Source organism: Cavia porcellus, unplaced genomic scaffold (genome assembly GCF_034190915.1).
Source record: "Cavia porcellus strain 051 isolate PalLab524CR breed Dunkin Hartley unplaced genomic scaffold, mCavPor4.1 scaffold_14, whole genome shotgun sequence".
NCBI lineage: Eukaryota > Metazoa > Chordata > Mammalia > Rodentia > Caviidae > Cavia > Cavia porcellus.
Window position 1 is genome coordinate 61223807 of NW_026947497.1, and position 18370 is coordinate 61242176.

The 18370-nt window shown below is 55.0% G+C and overlaps 1 protein-coding gene across 13 annotated transcripts in view; it reads left to right on the forward strand.

Annotated features, from left to right (window-relative positions):
* Positions 1–18370, forward strand: part of Trak1 (trafficking kinesin protein 1) — a 147412-nt gene that overhangs the window by 114916 nt on the left and 14126 nt on the right. For all 13 annotated transcript variants that reach the window (XM_063260965.1, XM_023560257.2, XM_063260967.1 and 10 more), the window contains 11 exons: positions 424–500; positions 4820–4936; positions 6755–6855; positions 7311–7419; positions 8262–8340; positions 9058–9188; positions 9783–9857; positions 10278–10415; positions 13809–13885; positions 14806–15045; positions 15857–16173. In XM_063260965.1, coding sequence (XP_063117035.1) covers positions 450–500; positions 4820–4936; positions 6755–6855; positions 7311–7419; positions 8262–8340; positions 9058–9188; positions 9783–9857; positions 10278–10415; positions 13809–13885; positions 14806–15045; positions 15857–16173 — 1435 coding nt within the window. In that variant the 5' untranslated portion in view covers positions 424–449. The remainder of the gene's footprint in view (positions 1–423; positions 501–4819; positions 4937–6754; positions 6856–7310; positions 7420–8261; positions 8341–9057; positions 9189–9782; positions 9858–10277; positions 10416–13808; positions 13886–14805; positions 15046–15856; positions 16174–18370) is intronic.

Sequence of the window (18370 nt, forward strand, 5' to 3'; positions counted from 1 at the left end):
AAATCATCCACACAGGACAGTAGGCTAACAATTACATTATGGCTGCTGTCTGCAGGCCCCACTCAGCCTGTGATCAGGATTCTGGTCATGCACAGCTGGCCACTCTGTGACCCTTCCTTTCACAGTTCTGTTTGCTGAGCTTGCACAAGACCAGAGTCCCTTCCAGTCCTCTGCCTGGTCCTCAGCACCCTTGATACATGCACATACACAGGTATACACACATTCACCCAGGTACACACATGCATGGTGTCAAGGATTCAGGCTCCTTCCCACCCACAGACCTCATGTGAGACATGGAACCCGCCCACGGTGTTGACTGTGGGGTTCAAACCCAGCCAGACCAATCTTTCGGCCCCCTGCCTGGGGACCCTGTGTTTAGCAGGCATGGTGTCAGCAGCTTACTGTCCTCTCTGTTTCTTACAGTTCTCTGTGCTGAGAGAGTTGGCCAGATGACTAAGACGTACAATGACATAGATGCTGTCACTCGGCTTCTTGAGGAGGTAAGTGGCCGGGGATGCAGGAGAGCTGTCTGTTATTGACTGATGGTGATTTCTCATGTTTCAGGACTCAGAGATTGCTGAGCCCCTACAGAATCATTGCATGCCTTACTTTTGTAGCTGTAGGCTTATGTAGCTAATTTTGTGTAGATGTCTTGTGTTTTTAAAGAAATGTATTGGTGCTGCAAAATGCAATGGCATTTAAATACTTAGAATACCCAGTATGGTTCAAGATTTGAGAAACTAAAATGCAAGGTGACAGTGTATTTTAAGTGCATCCAGAAATGGGCAAAAAGGCCAGACATATTTTTGGCCTCTGCTTGTGTCAGCCTAGTGGAATATTACTCAGAGTCCGTGTGGACATGAGCACAGCAAGCATGGTGAGGTGTGTGAGGTGGGCTGTGTGTACTGCAAGAACTATGCTGTCAGCTGCGTCCCGGTGCCTTTCTGGCATTGTGTCCAGAGAAGGGTGACATATGCCACAGCCCAGTGCTGTGGACAGTCCAGCTCTTAGGCCCTCATTTCCCCGGCAGGCTCCAGATGATGCTGGGTCCTGTGACCACCCATGAGTATCTCTTCGGGATTCGAGTAGGGTGACTTGCAGACATGCACATGGCCATTAGTTATAGCAGAGGGAGGATATGGTGGAAACACGGGCAGGGCCTGGCCGTTCTGGTCTTCATGCTGCAGTCCCATTGACTGTCAGCCAGGCGGTGGCCTTTGGAAGCACGAGCCGGCACTGCTGCCTCTGGGCATGTGCACTTGGTGGTGGCCCAGGCAGTGATCTCAGCCTGTCCTTCTCCCTAGGAATGGGCAGGGGTCATGCCCTCCAAGTGAGGATTTTATGTAGACGCTGGCTATCAAGGGTTCACATCCCTCTGGGCGCTCTCCTGCATGTCCTTCACCTTACAAGAAGTGGTCTTGTAGTTTTGCAGAAATGCTGGGTGGCTTCTCCATGCGGTACATACTGGTGCTGTGCTTGACTTTGAAGGCTCAGTGCGTGCCCTCTGTGCACTCCTCCACTGCTCTGATAGTGTGGCAGCAGAGCTCCCTGCCTTTCTCTGGAACCAGCCGGTTCCCAGTTCAAGTCGGGCCGACATGTGATCACGTGGTGGCTGCATTGCCCACTTCCTGTGCCTGCTGCCTGTGCATATGGGTGTTTGCATAGTTGCTGTAGCTGTGCCCTTGGCCACTGGTGTGGAGGGCGAGAGGCTGCCTGGCTTCCTAGCTGCTGTTGTTGGGAATGAGAAGGAGCCAGCTCCAGCTGGGCGACAGGCTGCCCCCCACCCCCATGGGGTGCATCCAGGCCACTCTCAGGCAGCACAGCCCAGGTGGAGGGAGCAGACCAGGCACATGGGAAGAGGACAGGCTTTCCACCCAGCACAGTTCTGGGGAGCTGAGCAGCCTGTTCGTGGTTTCCCACTGTTTAACCCCATGGTCATTTCCTGGTTATTCCCGGGGTTTAGAAGCTCATCATGTGCTGTCTGGTTGTGAAAAGCAGTATATATTTTGGCATTCTTGTAATTGGAGAAACCCAGCCAGCCCATTGCCTAAGTGGAACTAGAGAGTAACTTTTACAATGCTTTCATGTCCACCATAGAATTTTACCATAACTCCTTGCTTCCCTCCAGCAGGGAATGCTCTTTCCAGTCACCATGGAGATTAGATTTCCAGGGCAGAAGGTGAGCGCTGCCCCCCAGGGAAGAGCAGGGCAGGCAGGATCCTGGCCTGGGTGGAGATCAGCTCTGGAGAGGGGCACTGCCCAGCCTCTGCCCTCTGCACTGTGTGTACCACCGGTGGGAGCCTCCCCGTGCTCCAGGCGCTCAGTGACTGGGCTGGCCTGGCCTGCACATGCAGTGCTGCCCCTCTGGTTCCCTTGTCTACAGTAAGAGGTTCATGCTGCAAAGCGGGGCAAAGGTTTTCATGATACCTGTGCTCGTTGAGCTCCGCAGCTTGTATCAGCAAAAGCTGGGCGGAGGGATGGTCAGTAGTGAGCCAGCAAGCGCCAATTACCCCTGCTGGGGCGGGGGCAAGAGCCCATTGGATCAGGTGATGACTTTGAGTTGCCCCTGGATGCTTCCTCACTGTCCAGGTCTCCCCACCTCAGTTCTTTGAGTCCTTTCTAGTAGGGACCAGATAAACACAGCCGTTGCTCTGAGAGATCATAAAGGAGTGAGGTAAGGGGCCTTCTGGGGGTAGCCTGTGGCCAGTGTGGATGAAGGTACAGAGCAGAGTAGCTTCTCATCCTGAGTTTCTGGGTGGTAAGAAGATGAGGGGCAGTAGGAGTTGTATGGACAAGTGCAGGGTACTCAGTTGATGTGAGGCTGGCACAGACAAGGTGGGTGCTTGCAGCTCAGTTGATGTGAGGCCTGGTGTGGACCAGGGTGGGGTACTTAGGGCTCAGTTAGCGTGAGGCCTGGCCAGCTGTGGGGACAGAGGCAAGTGCATTAGAGGTTTGGAGAGCAGGGAGACGTGGGGGACGAGAAGTCCATCACCCTGTATGGAGGAGCCACATTGTGGTCGGGTCTGGATCACCCCAATCTGCACTTTGACTTGGGGCAGTGCTGGAACTCACTGACCCCTCAGGGTTTATCTGAAGGAGGTGGCTGCTGTGACTCAGTAACCACAGTAATCAGAAGGTGTGTGAAGCAGAAATAAAAACTTCTAGGTCCTTTATCTTACGTTGTAACCGGTCAGAAAGCGGGGAGTGTTTTCCAGGCCACCTCGGCTCGCCTTCCTGGCCATATCTGCCTTTCAGATGTGCTGCCAGGCACACCGCTCAGCTCATCTCTGGTGGACCGGTGACCAGCAGAGTGCTTGTCCAGCACGCCTGAGGCCCAGGCTCAAGCCTAGCATGAAGCAAGAAGAGGTGGGGGCGACAGAGCCCTCACAGGCAGGCACAGTCACCACTAGGGTGCATAGGAGCAAGCACTCGTAACGTGGGGTGCCTTGGGTGTTTTCACGTTGTCCCATCCTTGTCATTGAAAACTCTAATTGCCGTTACCGAAGCAATGGCACATGTCCCTGGGATCAGAGTGTATGGCTGACAACGAGTCTGTAGTGGACCTGATCCTGCCAGCAGATTCCTGCTTAGAGCTACCCCGCCCAGCAGGAGCCAGGGCGTCTCCCCAGCATAGCATCTGTCCACTCTCAAGGACAGCTTCTCCCTCCCCGTGCCACTCTGTCCACTCAGTGTCATCGTAGAAAGACTCGTGTCTCTCAAGTGTGGCATTCTAGGCATGATTTTGCCTTTTGAAAGATTTTGTTTTCAAAGATAGAGCCCATGTAACTGTTCTTAAGTTTACAAAGCTAAACAAACAAAGCAGATATAATTGTATCTCAGAGTGACTGTAAATGTTTTTGTTTGGTATGTGGCAAAAGTAGGAAGTCAGTACTCCAGCCTGATGTGTGCTGGAGCAGCTGCCTCCTTGTGCCAGCTGTTAGTTCATTCTAGAAGTCTTCAGATTTCTGCACTCATTTAGCAGAGTCACTGGGCATTTCCATGAGCCAGGCCCTGATAGCACAGCCAGCCAGCCTTCTGGCAGACGACGGAAGTTGAGCTACAAGGGGTGTTGGGTCCGTGGCTCTGCAGGAACAAAGGTCACCAACCTGCAGACTTCCCTTCGGTTGCTCTTTATTTGTTGCTCTTGTCTGTACAAGGGTGATCAAAATACACAGGGTTGGTAAATTAAAAAATGATTACAGTAAAAGACATTGCAGTGCAGCCCCTTTAGAGTACTCCCCTCAGTTTGCACACAGTCACCCCATCGTCCTGGCCACTCTGCAGCAGCTCTTGAATCCTCTCCCACGTGTCTGTTCAAACAGTGATTAAAAGTACAGCGGAAAAGCAGGCTCCTAAAAATCGCAGTGTGTCCCCTCTACCTTGGTCACCAGACCTGGTTCTGTATGATTTCTGGCTCTTCCTAAAGTCAGAGAGGCCTTGAAAAGAATACGTTTTAAATTAGCTCAGAACATCGAGGCAGCCACACAGCACAACTGAAGACCCTTAGAGAGGAGGCTCCAGAGCTGCTGCAGAAAGCAGCAGGGACAGCAGGGTGAGTGTGAGAGCAGGGGTGGGGGCTCCTGGCAGTGTGTCTTTCATGTGATACATTTCTTTTCATTCAGACATTCACCACGATTTTCAGTCACACTGTGTGTGGGAGGAGGTTTCTCCCCTCAGCAGGCCCTAATGCCAACCCAGATGGTGAACTTCCTGCAGTCTTTTGTTACTTCTGGGGCCCCCTGTTTTGTGCACGCTTTGACTCTGGGCCCGGAGCCCTCTGGGGTGCAGAGTGACTCCAATTCTCCCGCCCCCTTTGCAGAAAGAGCGGGACCTGGAGCTGGCTGCACGCATCGGTCAGTCACTGCTGAAAAAGAACAAGGCCCTCAGCGAGCGGAACGAGCTACTCGAGGAGCAGGTGGAGCACATCCGGGAGGAGGTGAGGGCCGCCCCAGGGGGGTGGGTATGCGGAACCCCAGGATGACACAGTCCTCCCTGGCCTCTAAAGGGGCTATGGTGCCCAGCACAGGCGGGATGGGCTCGTGGGGTGTCCGCAGCCACCCCCACAACTGATCATGTGTGTGGACCAGAAGCATGAGCAGCCTCCTGGTGCATGGAGGAGCACTGTGCTCTCACAAGAGGCATCTGTGAGGTGCTGTCAGCCACAGGGGAATGGCGGGAACTTCTGGGTTCTCAGGTGTCTTTATTTTTTATTCTGAAGCCCAGGGTCTTTGCACTGAGCCACAGCCCTAGCCCCATCCATCTGTCTAGCCACCCATCTGGCTATGTGGTATAATCCTCCTGCCTTAGCCTCCCAGAGTGCAGGGTCACAGATGTATGCCATGGTGCTGCCTAGGCTGCTCCTAAGTGGACCTCAGTTTAGGAGGAATGGTGCTGACTTTCTGAGGAAGGTGTGGACAGGAGGGAGGCTGTGGGTCAGCTGTCATCACTGGCACAGGTTAGATGCACAGGGCCAGGCCTCTGAGCAGCCCCTTCCCTCTTACCTGGCTGTGTCCCTCATGGTGGCATCTTGCCTAGAGACTCCTCCTGCCCACTTCTTTTCCCTTGTTTTCTCTCCTTCTCTGGGCTGGCGCCAGGCCCCGAAGTCCCTTCTCTGTAGTGACTGGGAAAGAACCCTGGGGTCCCTAGGTCCCCCTGAGCAGGGGCCTGCCACCCGCTGCTTCCTCGTGTGACCCCACATTGTCCCTGCCTGACTCCACAAGCACCATGTAGCACCCGCTCTCAGGAGTGTGAGGGTTACAGCCTGCCCACCGGTGTACTGTCGGGTCAGTGTTGATGTTGGGTCTTCATGCATCCACTGAGATGGCCTTTTCTATGGAGGAGAGACCGTTCCCCAGGGAGGTGGGGAAGCGGGATGAAAAGTAGCCCCCATGTTGGACAGAATGAGGGAGAGGAGGTAAAGAACAGGGCTGCCATTCTGCTCTGCAGCTCTGGGTCCATATTCCTCAGTACTGATTGTTGAGAGGGCAAAGGAATTTTACAGCCTGAGTTTGTTCATTTTCGGACCTTACATACAAACCAGCATAAGCCAGGACCGGCTTCCTTCCTGCACAGAAGTGTTTTTTTGGCGGGTAGAGGGGAGAGTTTGAGGCAGGGTCTCACCATGTAGTGTGTAGTGTAGGCTGGCCTTGAGCTCACTATGGAGCTCCAGCTGGCCTTGAACTCACAGCGATGCTCCTGCCTCAGCCTTCTCTGTACTGGATTATGGGTATGCACTATCACGCCTGCCCAATCCATGCACCAGCAGTTTCTTTCTCATGATTGCTGAGCATAGGGGAGCCTGGCCAGAGGCTGCAGTGGGCATGGGGCACCATAGGTCTGTCCCCAGGAGGTGGCAAGCCCCCCTGGATCCAGGACTGCTGCCGCCCTGTTGTGACTTGGTGTCCAGTTCTGGTAGATTCAAGTGGCCTTCTGTGTCCTTTGGTGTTGGACTCAGTGTGCTGGCTGCTGACCCAGCTGGGCATCTGGCTGCTTCCAAGGCCAGTAGGCGGTGTCATCCCTGACTATCCTAGAGCCTTTTGGTTCCCTCTTTCTCTCTGCTCTTCTCTGAGCAGAAAAGAAAGCTGGGAATTTAGACAGGAGATTTCCATCATAAACATTTTCTTATCGAGACGGAGCTTAACTCTAAAACCTACTCTGAGTAGTGTGAATCCTATTAAGGCCTCATCACACCAGCAGCGTGGTGCTCTCCCGGGCCACGGGGCATCCTGCAGGCTGAGCACTGCTGTCCATGCAGGTCTCCCAGCTCCGCCATGAGCTGTCCATGAAGGACGAGCTGCTGCAGTTCTACACGAGCGCGGCGGAGGAGAGCGAGCCCGAGTCCGTCTGCTCTACCCCGTGAGTCCTGGTTGTGTGTCTGCACCGGTCTGCGTCCCTGTCCTCAGCCAGGCAGTGTCCCCACCTCCAGTGTGGCTACAGGATGTGAGGGCAGGTTTCCATTTTGCCCTTACTGCTTGCCTGTCAGGCCAGCTGCTGTGCCCGGGCTGGGCACTGGGCACCCAAAGGGGCTGGGGTGTTGGAGGAAACCCAGGAGGTTCCATGTGGGCCCTTGAGACTGAAGGTGTGGGGGCTCCTCTGAGAGCATGAATTCTCAGGCACCCCAGAACTGTTGGTGTTCAGTGGAGTCAGTTCCCCAGAGTCGTGAGGGGATATGCCACCCACAGACTGTGAGCAGAGGCCAGGAGGGGCCCAGGGGTCAGAGGCTTTCCTGGGCAGGAAGGCTGTGCTGGTTGAAAGCCTGCGAGCTATCTCCACTGGGTCCCCAGCTGTGGCAAACATTTTGTTCTCCCCAGGCTGAAGAGGAACGAGTCATCCTCCTCTGTGCAAAATTACTTCCATCTGGATTCCCTTCAGAAAAAGCTAAAGGACCTTGAGGAGGAAAACGTGGTCCTGCGGTCCGAGGTGAGGTGCTGCCTGCCCTGCAAGAACAGCTATAGGCACATGGCAGTGACCGTGCAGCCCAAGGGGTGGTGTACCCCACCCCGTCACAGGTGGTCCTGCCCCGGGTGTCCAGCTCCTGAGCAGTGACGGACGCCAGGGTGAAGCTGGTTTTCAGGTTACTGTGGATAGGACAAGGAGCCTGGGCATTTTTCTCTGGTGCCTCACTGTGGCTGGGCCAAGGTGCCCTGAGACTTGTGTGTTTAGGCACAAGTGTTTCCTCTGTGGGTGAGCGCAGTGTCAGGCACTCATCACAAGTCTAAAAGCCAGTTACTGTCATTATGACAGCCAGGAGAGCCGGCCGTGGGCTGCCAGGTGTTTGATGAGCAGGTCCAGCCAGTGAGTCGGTGACAAAGCCACACTCAGACTCCCCCTTCTCACACACACGCCGTGAACGTGGTGCTAACAGGTAGAGCAGTTGCCTGGCCTCGAGCTACACATGGGCACCTGCTCAAGGTACCATCCACTCTGGCCCCGTCAGTGGGTAGAACAGCTTGCCCCTGAACATGTCACAGGTAGAGAGAGCTGATCTGAGCCTAGTGAGGTGCCCTGTGTGCCCTGTTCCTATAGCCTGCAACTCTTCTAGCTGCTCACTTAATTTGGGGACAAAGCCCCATTTCTGAGAAGGTTTGCAGCATGAGAACATGCATCCTTCACCCCAGGGAGCTCAGAGGTCACTGTATGGGACACATAGGTAACAGGGTGTGTGGGCAGCATCCTGGCCCAGGCTGCCCACAGCGCCTCACGCCCAGCCTGGCTGCCCACAGTCTGGGCAAGTGCAGGCGCTGAGCTGAGCCCCTCCACAGGCCTGCCAGCTGAAGACAGAGACCATCACCTACGAGGAGAAGGAGCAGCAGCTGGTCAACGACTGCGTGAAGGAGCTCAGTACGTGCCCACTCCTTGCCCATGAGCTACCCATGGCCATACCAGGGTCTCCCTGCCACCCACACCCACTGCCTTCTTCAGGCAGGGCCTCTCCTGACCTTGCGTGTGAATTGGGTGTTGAGTGTGGGCCGTGCTATCTCAGCTCCTTGCTGGATGCTATTTCCTTGCAAGGCCAGCTTGGTGGCTGTGTTGGGCCTACTCAGAGACAGGTGGAGGGGGCAGATGCTGCATGCTGGTGACTCGGTATGACCAGTGAGGACAGGGATCCTAGCCTGCACAGAAGTGTGTTCCCAGCATCTCCGCATGAGCTTTCAAGAGAAGTAGACAAAGGGTCGGCAGAAAATGGGAAAATGAGACACTGGAGCTTAGTCCTAGGGCGTCAGGTGGGGAGCCCCCACCAATGGAGTGCAGCATGGCTCCTGCCAGCAACACTGCCCCTGGGCAGGGCCACAACAAACGCCCCTGGGGTGTGGCTACACCAGGCTGCACTGAGTGTCCCCCTGCTCACCCTCTGTCAAGCTGGGAGGGAAAGCCCCGAGAAGGCTGGGCTGCTCGAGGGAGACCTTCCGCTCTGTCTGGGGAGAGAACCCCACTTCGTGCACCTTCTTACTCCCACACAGAGCAGGGTTTCCCTGCACAAGCCACCATGAAGCTGTTCATCTGGGCTGCATGCGTGGTGACCTGACCCACCCTTGCTGCTGTTGTTTCTGTGTTCAGGGGATGCCAACGTGCAGATTGCTAGCATCTCGGAGGAGCTGGCCAAGAAGACAGAGGATGCCGCTCGCCAGCAGGAGGAGATCACACACCTGCTCTCACAGATTGTGGACCTGCAGAAGAAGGCAAAAGCTGTAAGCCCGGGCTCCTCTCAACATAAGTGGCTGAGATGGGAAGGGGCCATTACAGAGGAGGGCCGCTTCCTGTCAGGAGCACGTGTTGGCCCAGGAAGTGCATAGATCCGGTAAAACCTCCCGCTTTCCCTGAGTGGCTGGGGTCTCATGATGATCTCTGACTGCCTAAGAATGACCTGCAATCCCAGACGCCCTGAGCAAGGCGGCTATCTGTGGGGAGCTTAGGCCTCTTGCCTTGGACGGTGCCCTATGACAGAGGATTCTGCATAGCTCCATGTCCCCCAAGAGTTAAAAAGGAGCAGCAGAAGCCAGCATAGCCTCCCCGGTGAGGCCTGTGCTGAGCGCTAGTGAGGAGTGCACCTGGACAGTGAAGTCACAGCAGAGTGGAGGAGAGAAGCACTTCAGAGGACAGCAGCACTTCAGAGGAGAGCAGCCTCTGCTCTGCTCTGGCCAGTGGGCCGTGGAGAGCAGTTATGGCCATGGGAAAGCCTGTACGCTCGTTAGGCAGGAGCCACTCCACCTCAGTGATAAGGCAGTGGTGGCTGGGCTCTCCTGAGTCTGCATAGAAAAAGTGACTTAGCTTTGTCCTCACAGTGCGCAGTGGAGAACGAGGAGCTTGTCCAGCACCTGGGGGCTGCGAAGGACGCCCAGCGGCAGCTCACAGCTGAGGTGAGCATCTCCTTTCTGCCAGTCAGCTGCCTCCAACAGGCTTGAGTCCTGCCCATCAAGCGATTGCCTCATGGTGCTCTCACCTTGGTTCTGTTCCCTCTGTGCTGATGCTGGTTGTGGGAGTCCAGGCTGTGCCTGGCCCCGGGCCTGGCTTTTGCAGCTCTGATAAATATCCTGCATGGCTCAGAGCTGCAGCGCAAGGCCAGGTGCTGATGGGCTGTTCTGTGGCGGCAGCTGTCACTGGTGTCAAGGAGGTTCCCAAGCCCGTGGCTCGCTCTAGTCCTTGAGGACTCTGCACTTTGGCCCTAGGTCCAGGGGCAGTGGGTCCCCTTGGCGCTGAGGACGCAGTTGCTTTGCTGGGCCTCTGGGGTGGGGTGGGGATGCCTCCTAGGTCCTGAACCTGTGTCTTCCGGCCCACAGCTGCGTGAGCTGGAGGACAAGTACGCGGAGTGCATGGAGATGCTGCATGAGGCCCAGGAGGAGCTGAAGAACCTGCGGAACAGGACCGTGCCCAGCACCACGGCCCGGCGCTACCACTCACTGGGCCTCTTTCCCATGGTGAGTGGCGCCCTCCCTGCACCTCCCACCTGCGCCCTGCTGGCGGGCATCGTACCTTTAGTCAGAGGCAGCCTCTCCATGGCCATGTGCCTGGGGTGGGGGGTGTCTGTGTCGAGGCCGTGCGCCCCTGCTGGCTTGGCACAGGACACACTGGATCCTCACTTCCCACCCAAGCCTGTCCTTGTCCTACTCCTGCCCTGGAGATGAACCTGGATCTCTCGTGTTCTTCTCTGACCTCATCAGAGTCCTCTCGGGTCATTCTGCGATTCTCCCTCGGCCCTCAGAGGTCTGCTGGGTCTTTGTACACTTAGTCACTGTTGCCTTGGCAACTTCCCTATGGGTGATGGAAAGCAACTTCTGTCAGGCTACTTCCTTGTGATCTTATTTCATTACTCCTGGCCTGGTCTGTTTGGGGAATGTGATAGAAGGGATTTCCCGAGAGGTTAATGTCTTTGGGCTGAGTCTTTGGGCCTGTCATTTCCCTGTGACATTTGGGTACAGGGAAATGAGCTTGTTCAATTTCCCTTGTGTTAGATTAATGCCCCTTGAAGGTGGAGACCAGGTCTTGTAATTTCCTCTTTCCCTCTTAATACCTTGTACCAAGCACAGCACCCCGTATGTTGAAAAATTGTAGGTACTTAATAGATAACACATTTTGATGGTTGGATGGATGATGGACAGATGGGTGAAATGGAAAGATGGATGATTGATGACAGACATATGGGTCGATGATGGATGGATCATGGACAGATGTGTAAATGGATGGATAGTGGACAATGGGTATATGGTGGAAAAATGGATGGATGGATAGATAATGGGCAGATAGATGGATGGATAATGGACAGATGGATGGATGACAGCTACGTGATGGGTACATCGAATGGATAGATGGGTGGTGGATGGATTGAAGAACAGCTTACCAAGAACTTTGTAATATCCAGGCTTTGATTCCATGAGTTAGTAATACATCAGGTTCTCTCTGAGACAAGAACTTTGGGAAAACACACCCCTAGATGAGATAGGAGTGGTGGCTGTGTAACTCCTTGTCCTTTTGCTTTTGGTCTTTCCCTGGACTCTGCTTTAGCTTCCCTCGCCCATGCCCACTCTTTGTCCTGTGATTCTTTCTTCTTCAGTGATTCTCTGTCTCTGTCTCTGTCTCTGTCTCTCTCTTCCTGCTTTCACACATCAAACTCAGTCTAGCACTTCCATGTGGGGGACCTGGCCAGGAGTAAACATGAAAGTAAAGGATTAAACTGCATGGGCTGTATGAAGAGTAAAAGGTTAAAATGAGGATAAAGCACACAAGTAACTACACGGCAGGGAGTTTAGAAGAGTGAAGTGGGCCGTGTCCAGCCCTGTCCTTCCGCTTTCCCTGCAAGGGGCCGCCCAGCCTCAAGGCAGTGCTGCCACACCGCTTCCACCCGCCTGTTCTCTCACACTGCGATTCTGAAGCAGAGCCGGGGAGCTGTTGACTTGGGCTGTTTCTTCTCCCACAGTCCCCTGCGTGTTTGGTGCTCTGAGGGGAGAAACAGTCCCTCTCAGTCGTCTCCTGTCAGTCTCCTCCCCTTCATCTTCATCTTCATCTTCATCTTCATCTTCATCTTCATCTTCTTCCAGTAATGGAACTTGGGACCTTGCACTGCTAGGTAGGCACTTGTGCAGCTGACCTGTATCCCAGCCCCACACTCATGCCGCCCTCATTCGCTCCCTATGTCAGTTTCTCCCTCTTTCTTAAAACCTTGCCTGAGGGAAACCCAAAAAGTACAACACTGCTGGCCTCCTGAGGGCCTTCGGGAGGCCCTGTCCTGGAGTGCTGGCCACACACAGCTCAGGGCACTCGTGCTGGTGCCCTGCTGTGTCACAGCATCCTGGCTTTCATCCTGGCACAGTGAGCTCGGGGACCCCTAGGGTCACTCACTGTCTTGTCTGCTCTTCAGGACAGACCTGTCCTCAAAAACCCAACCAGTGCTTGAGGAGAGTGGACCCGAAAGCACATGTTCTGGTCTTTCCTGGAGGGACCTCTGCTGTCATGTCTATGCGGGCAAGCTTTTGCTTGCCCTTCCCTGTGGCGGTTGGCGTGTGTGGGTTTTGCACACTGGTTTATAAAGTGCATTGTGTGTCCAGGATATGACTGGCACCTCATCTGTGTGTGTAGTGTCAGTGCCCAGCTCTGTCTGCCAATCCCACTGCAGAATAAGACTGTGTGGAGCAGCATCCCTTTCTGTTGCCTGGGGCAGGTTACTTAATCCAGGAACATCAGATGGAGTCTAGGTCGCATTAGGGAAACAGGCCAGGCTGACCAGACCCAGGTCCCCCCGCCATAGGCCTGCGTCTCTGCAGTCTCTGCCAAACAGTCATGTACAGCAGGATTTGCAAAAGCTGAGAGGGCCCATGGCCCTTTCCTGCTCAGCCCCCGTCAGCTCCTTTGAGCCTCCGTGCCTGGTCCTGGCTTCAGACAGTGCTGCCCTGAGATGATGCCCGGGAGGTCCCTACCCCACGCCCCACAAAGCACTGGCCACAGGGGCTGCCTCAGTTTATATCAGTGCAAATCGAGTACTGTGAGCATCCACTCCTCAGTCACAATTGGCCATGTCCCATGTGCTTGGTGGCCTGTAGGAGCCAGGCCAGTGCATCATTGTCGAGGTTCTGCCCCTTCCCTTGGTGCCCTTGGTGCTGCCTGAGGATGTCCTGCCTCTTTCTGCACTTGCCTGGTCCTCATGCAGGAAGAGGACAGGCAGTGCTGGGGCACCCATCAGGCAGCCTGTGCTGTGGGCCTCAGCTCAGGGTCTTCCCTGCCTTCGCGGCCCACTAAGCTCACAGCCCTGCTGAAGAGGAAACAAAGGCTAAGAAAACTAGCAAGGACTTAGGGGTTTGGTGTGTGCTCAGGAGAAAACCACCTTTCCCGAGCACATGGATCAGGCTGGCTGGTGGGAGAGCCCAGGGGAGGACTAAAGCAGGGCCGGAGGTGACAGCGCCCAGACTCAGGTCACACACCGGGTGTAACCTGTGTGTTAGGGTCCCCCGAGTGCCGCAGCTCCATGTGACTCGTGGGCTTTGATGTCACACCTGATGCTCTGTAAGCTCGGCGTATCTGGAAACATCATCCCATCCTTCAGCACTCGTTCCCTTCCCCCTCAAAGTCACCATCCCTGTTTGGGGCCATAGGGCAGAGCTAGGGTGGCCAGGGAAGCATGAGGTTTGCTCCAGTTGACAGCTATGGTTAGGCTCAGTGGCTCTGTATCTGGAAGCTGCCCTGGCTTCCACCGGCCTGGGTCTCCAGCTGAGGAGGGTGTTCCTGATCCAGTGTCATGCTGGGGAAGCCTGCTGCTCAGTCCCTCTTAGGGACAGAGCCTCATGAGCCACTCATACAGGTGTGTTTCTGGCTTTTCCTAGGACTCCCTGGCGGCAGAGATCGAGGGGACCATGCGCAAGGAGCTGCAGCTAGAAGAGCCTGAATCTCCAGACATCGCGTACGTCACGCGGTTTGGTTGCTGTCAGCTTCCCAGGCCAACCATCGAGCCAGGATGCTCAAAACCTAGTCACAAGTGGGCCTCAGACCCTGAAGTGATGCCTGTGTCTGGCAGTCCAGTTTGAGGGATGTGGGGGACACAGCTGGCTCTAATCTGGGATGGGGGTACTTGTTGAGCTCTAGGAGGTTGGCAGGGAAGAGGTGTGCTTCCTGCCTCTCCTCCATCAGCAGTCTTGGCACAACTGTGTACCATCCTCCATGCCTTCCGTGGGAAGTGCTGTGTTATAGTGTTCAATGTCTGGTAGGAAAGGAAAGGAGGGCACAGAGGGCTCTGCAGAGGCCTGGCCAGGCTTCAGGCCCACCCACTGTCCAGAAGGAGCCTAGCTCCACAGGCAGGGTGTGAATGGGCCCTGGCTGTGCTGTGTTCAGAGGGTGTTAGTCCATGTGGCCGCAGGAAGCCTACCTCCTGAGATGGGAACCAGGTGACATCGTGTGTGACTATGTTCTTAGAAGTAGCAGCTTCTCAAATGAACCAGAGCTGGTGCCTGGCTCTCAGCATGAAAGCTGAAGCCTGGCTTTAAGTCTGGCTGTTTCTATATGAATGGTCAGCAAATACTTAGTCTACAATACATATTGAGGCCACTGTGTGTCCAGCAGGGAGCACTGCCCTGGAGCTGGTGTTCCCTGGAGTACTTATCGTGAAAGGGAGAACTTGTGGGGAGACAGAAGTAATAAGCATTGCTTTTGCAGGTCAGGTTTGGGTCTCGCAAGCGTCACCCTAGTGTGCAGCACGCAGTGGCATCTTCGACCCCTGGGTGCTGAGTGAAGGAGGCACCCTCGCCCGTTGCCTGATGTTCACCCCTCAGCTGACCCTGTCTAGAGGGCCTGACCCCAGGTCCTTCCTCCTCTGCTTCCATTCAGGCACCAGAAGCGTGTCTTCGAGACCGTGCGGAACATCAACCAGGTGGTCAAGCAGAGGTCATTGACCCCCTCGCCCATGAACATCCCGGGCTCCAACCAGTCCTCAGCCATGAACTCCCTGCTGTCCAGCTGCGTCAGCACCCCCCGGTCCAGCTTCTACGGCAGCGATGTGGGCAACATTGTCCTGGACAACAAGACCAACACCATCATCCTGGAAAGCGAGGCAGCCGACCTGGAGGTGTGAGTGAGCCACACATTTTCACCTTGCTGTCCCGGTAGAGGAGCATGGATTGGACACAGATGCAGTGACCAGGCCCCCTGAGGGATGTGGCTTGTGCTGGTCCATGTCCAGCCTGCTGAGCTCATGCTTGTCCTCAGTGCCCAGGCCTCTCTGTGATCCCTACTGTCTGGCTGCAGAGCAGACCCTGGCCTTGTGCATGCACTGTGGCCCAAGGGCAGGAAAGGCCAGGAGAACCCTGGCACCGCATGGTTTGCTTCAGAGCAGGCATGGAGAGCCAGGTGTCTTGCAGAACCGGCCCATGGCTGTCTCTAGTGCAGCCTCCTCTGACTGTGAAACCAGGTCTGCCTTACTGCTGGGTCAGATGGCCGGGAATCTCTGTGATCAGAGCTGGGTTTGGTTGGAGTTTAGATCTCAGTGCCCTTAACTCAAGAGGAAGCTTGAGCCTGCAGCTTCAAAAAAGCTTCATCTGTGAGGCATGAGGTGACCCAGGCTCGGGCTGGGTCTTGCTCAGTGTTCAGAGTTCATTTCAGTCCACTGCCCATCTAAGAAAAGCAACTCAGACCCATGGGCCAAGTTCTTTGGGGCAGGCATTTACTATTTCCATTCTTTTTTCCTTTTCTTTTTTGAACTGAGGGTTGGTCCCAGGGCCTTCCTGCTGAACTACATTTCCAGCCCATTTAGGTTTTGTTTTGCAGTAAGTTTGTGCTTAGTTACCCAGACTGGGCTGGAACTTGTGATCACCCTGCTCCCACAGTGCTGGTCTGGCACCTTGTGCCCTGTGCGTGGCACTCACCCCCATTTCTTCTCCAGGCCCAACGAGCACACGAAGAAGCCAGGCACACCAGGCACTCCGGGTACCCACGACCTGGAGACAGCGCTGAGGCGGCTGTCGCTGCGTCGGGAGAACTACCTGTCGGAGAGGAGGTTCTTCGAGGAGGAGCAGGAGCGGAAGCTGCAGGAGCTGGCCGAGAAGGGCGAGCTGCGGAGCGGCTCCCTCACGCCCACCGAGAGCATTCTGTCTCTGGGCACCCGCTCACGCTTCTCGGAGCTCACTGGCTTCTCGGGCATGTCCTTCAGCAGCCGCTCCTACCTGCCAGAGAAGCTGCAGATCGTGAAGCCGCTGGAAGGTGACCGCAAGGGCCCTCGGCCACTCTCTTCCCTGCTCGGGGACTCACTATGGTCCCTGATCCACCTGCAGCAAGCGGGCCACCTGAGTCATGCCTACTCCTTCTTTTTCCGTGACAGCCACCCACGCTGCTGGTTTGAGTTCCGTTAGGCAGCACCAACCCCTTCTCCCCTGGGTGGGGGACATCCCAGTTGTCCGTTCCCTCCCCTTCCCATGGTGCCTTAGAACACACCCTGGAGAGGCAGAGGTGTGGCTGGGAGAGTCCACATAATCTGATCCATCAGTCTCTGGAGGGCCAGAGGGGCGCTGGGATTCATGCTCTGACTCCCCAGAGACCTCAGGGTTGGGAGGTTGTGCCAAGCAGACCCTGGAGTCGGGGCTCTGCAGGAACACCCTGAGAGGGATTCACAGGTGTCGTGTTCTGGTTTGATCTTCCAGAGAGAGGGATGCTCTGAGCCAGGCTCATGGCAGTGCTGCATGTTGGGGTTGGGAAGGAGCTGGGAGCGGGGAGCCTGCGCCCCTGCCTCCCCACCAGGGCACTCCCCTTGTAGGATTGACCTCCTTGGATGACCTGACTCCTGGAAAACACGTTTTTTCCTTGTTGCTTTCTTTTTTTGCCTTGGGTATTATAAAGTGTTTCATCTGCACCTGCCAAGGGCCACCGGGTGTTTGTAGTTTTCCTTTTACTCCTTCTGTTTGGAAGCTCCTGGGAGTTTAGGGTGCTGTGGGTCGCTGCTGACTCAAACCCAGATCAGCCTCCCTGTGAGTGCACCTCAGCCTTCACCTTCTTGCCCCTCCGGGGAGTGCAGAGCCCCGTTGGCCCTGCCACTCGCCCACCCTGAAGTTTAACACACAGGTGTGTCCTTTATGCCCTGTGAGTTCAGCGTGCGTTACACACACAGCACTATGTGCCCGGGAGAGGAGCGCAGGGCTTTTCACCCAGGATGTTTCGAGAAGGCACCGCTAGGTGGGGTGAGCTTGCTGGAGACCCCACAGTCTCCAGAGGAAGGAAGAGGAGGGGCTGCTTTTCTGTCTTCATGACTCTTTATAGATTTAGACCCTTTGTAGGTTTCAGAGAAGGCTGGCTCACTCTTTTTCTAATGGTTCACTTAGTTGTAAGCTTGGCAATTGTTTTCGATCTGTGATTGTGTCTGTTATTATTTCAATAAAATCTCCCATTTCTGATTACTTTCTGCCTTTCTTTTATTTTTCTTCCCTTGTCTCTGTGGTCATTGAACTTTATCATCTCTATCTTGTCTGCTTTCTGTATTTTACTGTTTCATGACATCATCTATGCCTACAGCTTTGGACTCACTTTCCAAGCCCATGGCAGGATGAAGTCTTAAACTTTATGTTGAACATCAATGCACCTTTTATGTATGAGGTGGCAGTGTTTCTGTGATGACCTAGTAGAAACAGAGGGGCTCCCATCCTACTTTAGGATGGATTTGATTTCTGGTGCCCTGCCCCAGAGGAGGCTGAATCACTGCATTAGAATCTTACCACCATGGCTCCCAACACATCCTCAAGATACAGGTCCTTCTCCCCTCATTGCGTCATTCTCTGGCTTCCTAGCTGTTTTAAACCCAGCCAGTATTTTCTGCCCCCTACTCCCTGCGTGGTTGTTTTGTTTCTGGGTGACTAGGGGGTGGTGTGAGTTACTCCCTTGAGGCTGTTCCCTGATCTGTGACAGGTTGTGGTGAGGATGAAATGTGATGGGCTCTGTCCGCACCCAGTGCCTGGCAGGTGCCTTTTGAAACTCAGCTACTTCAAACTTTGTCTTTCCCAGTGCTGGGCAGTGGACCGCCCATGTGCTGAGCCATGTTCTTACATCGTCCTTTGCCCCTGGCCTGGGAGATGCCTGTGCAACTCCTTTGATCTCCAGCAACCAGGTAGAAGCACTTGGGTGAGGCCCTGGAGAAGGTTGCTGGGAGCACAGTGCATGGTGGTTGGTGGCCTGCATCTCCCTTCCCATTTAATCACCTTGCTGTCTGCTTATGGTGTTGGTGGTTGCGAGTGTGCTGCTCTCCCCGAGTACCTTCCAGGGCTAGGGCAGGCATGTTCACACTGTAGAGACTCGTAGAGACCCGAGGCAGAGGACTGAGCCATGGCTATTGTTTTCCTGTGTTTCACTCTTCCTTTCTAATTACAGCCAAGGTAGGATTTCCAGATGAACAAGTTCACCTATAGCTGGAGAA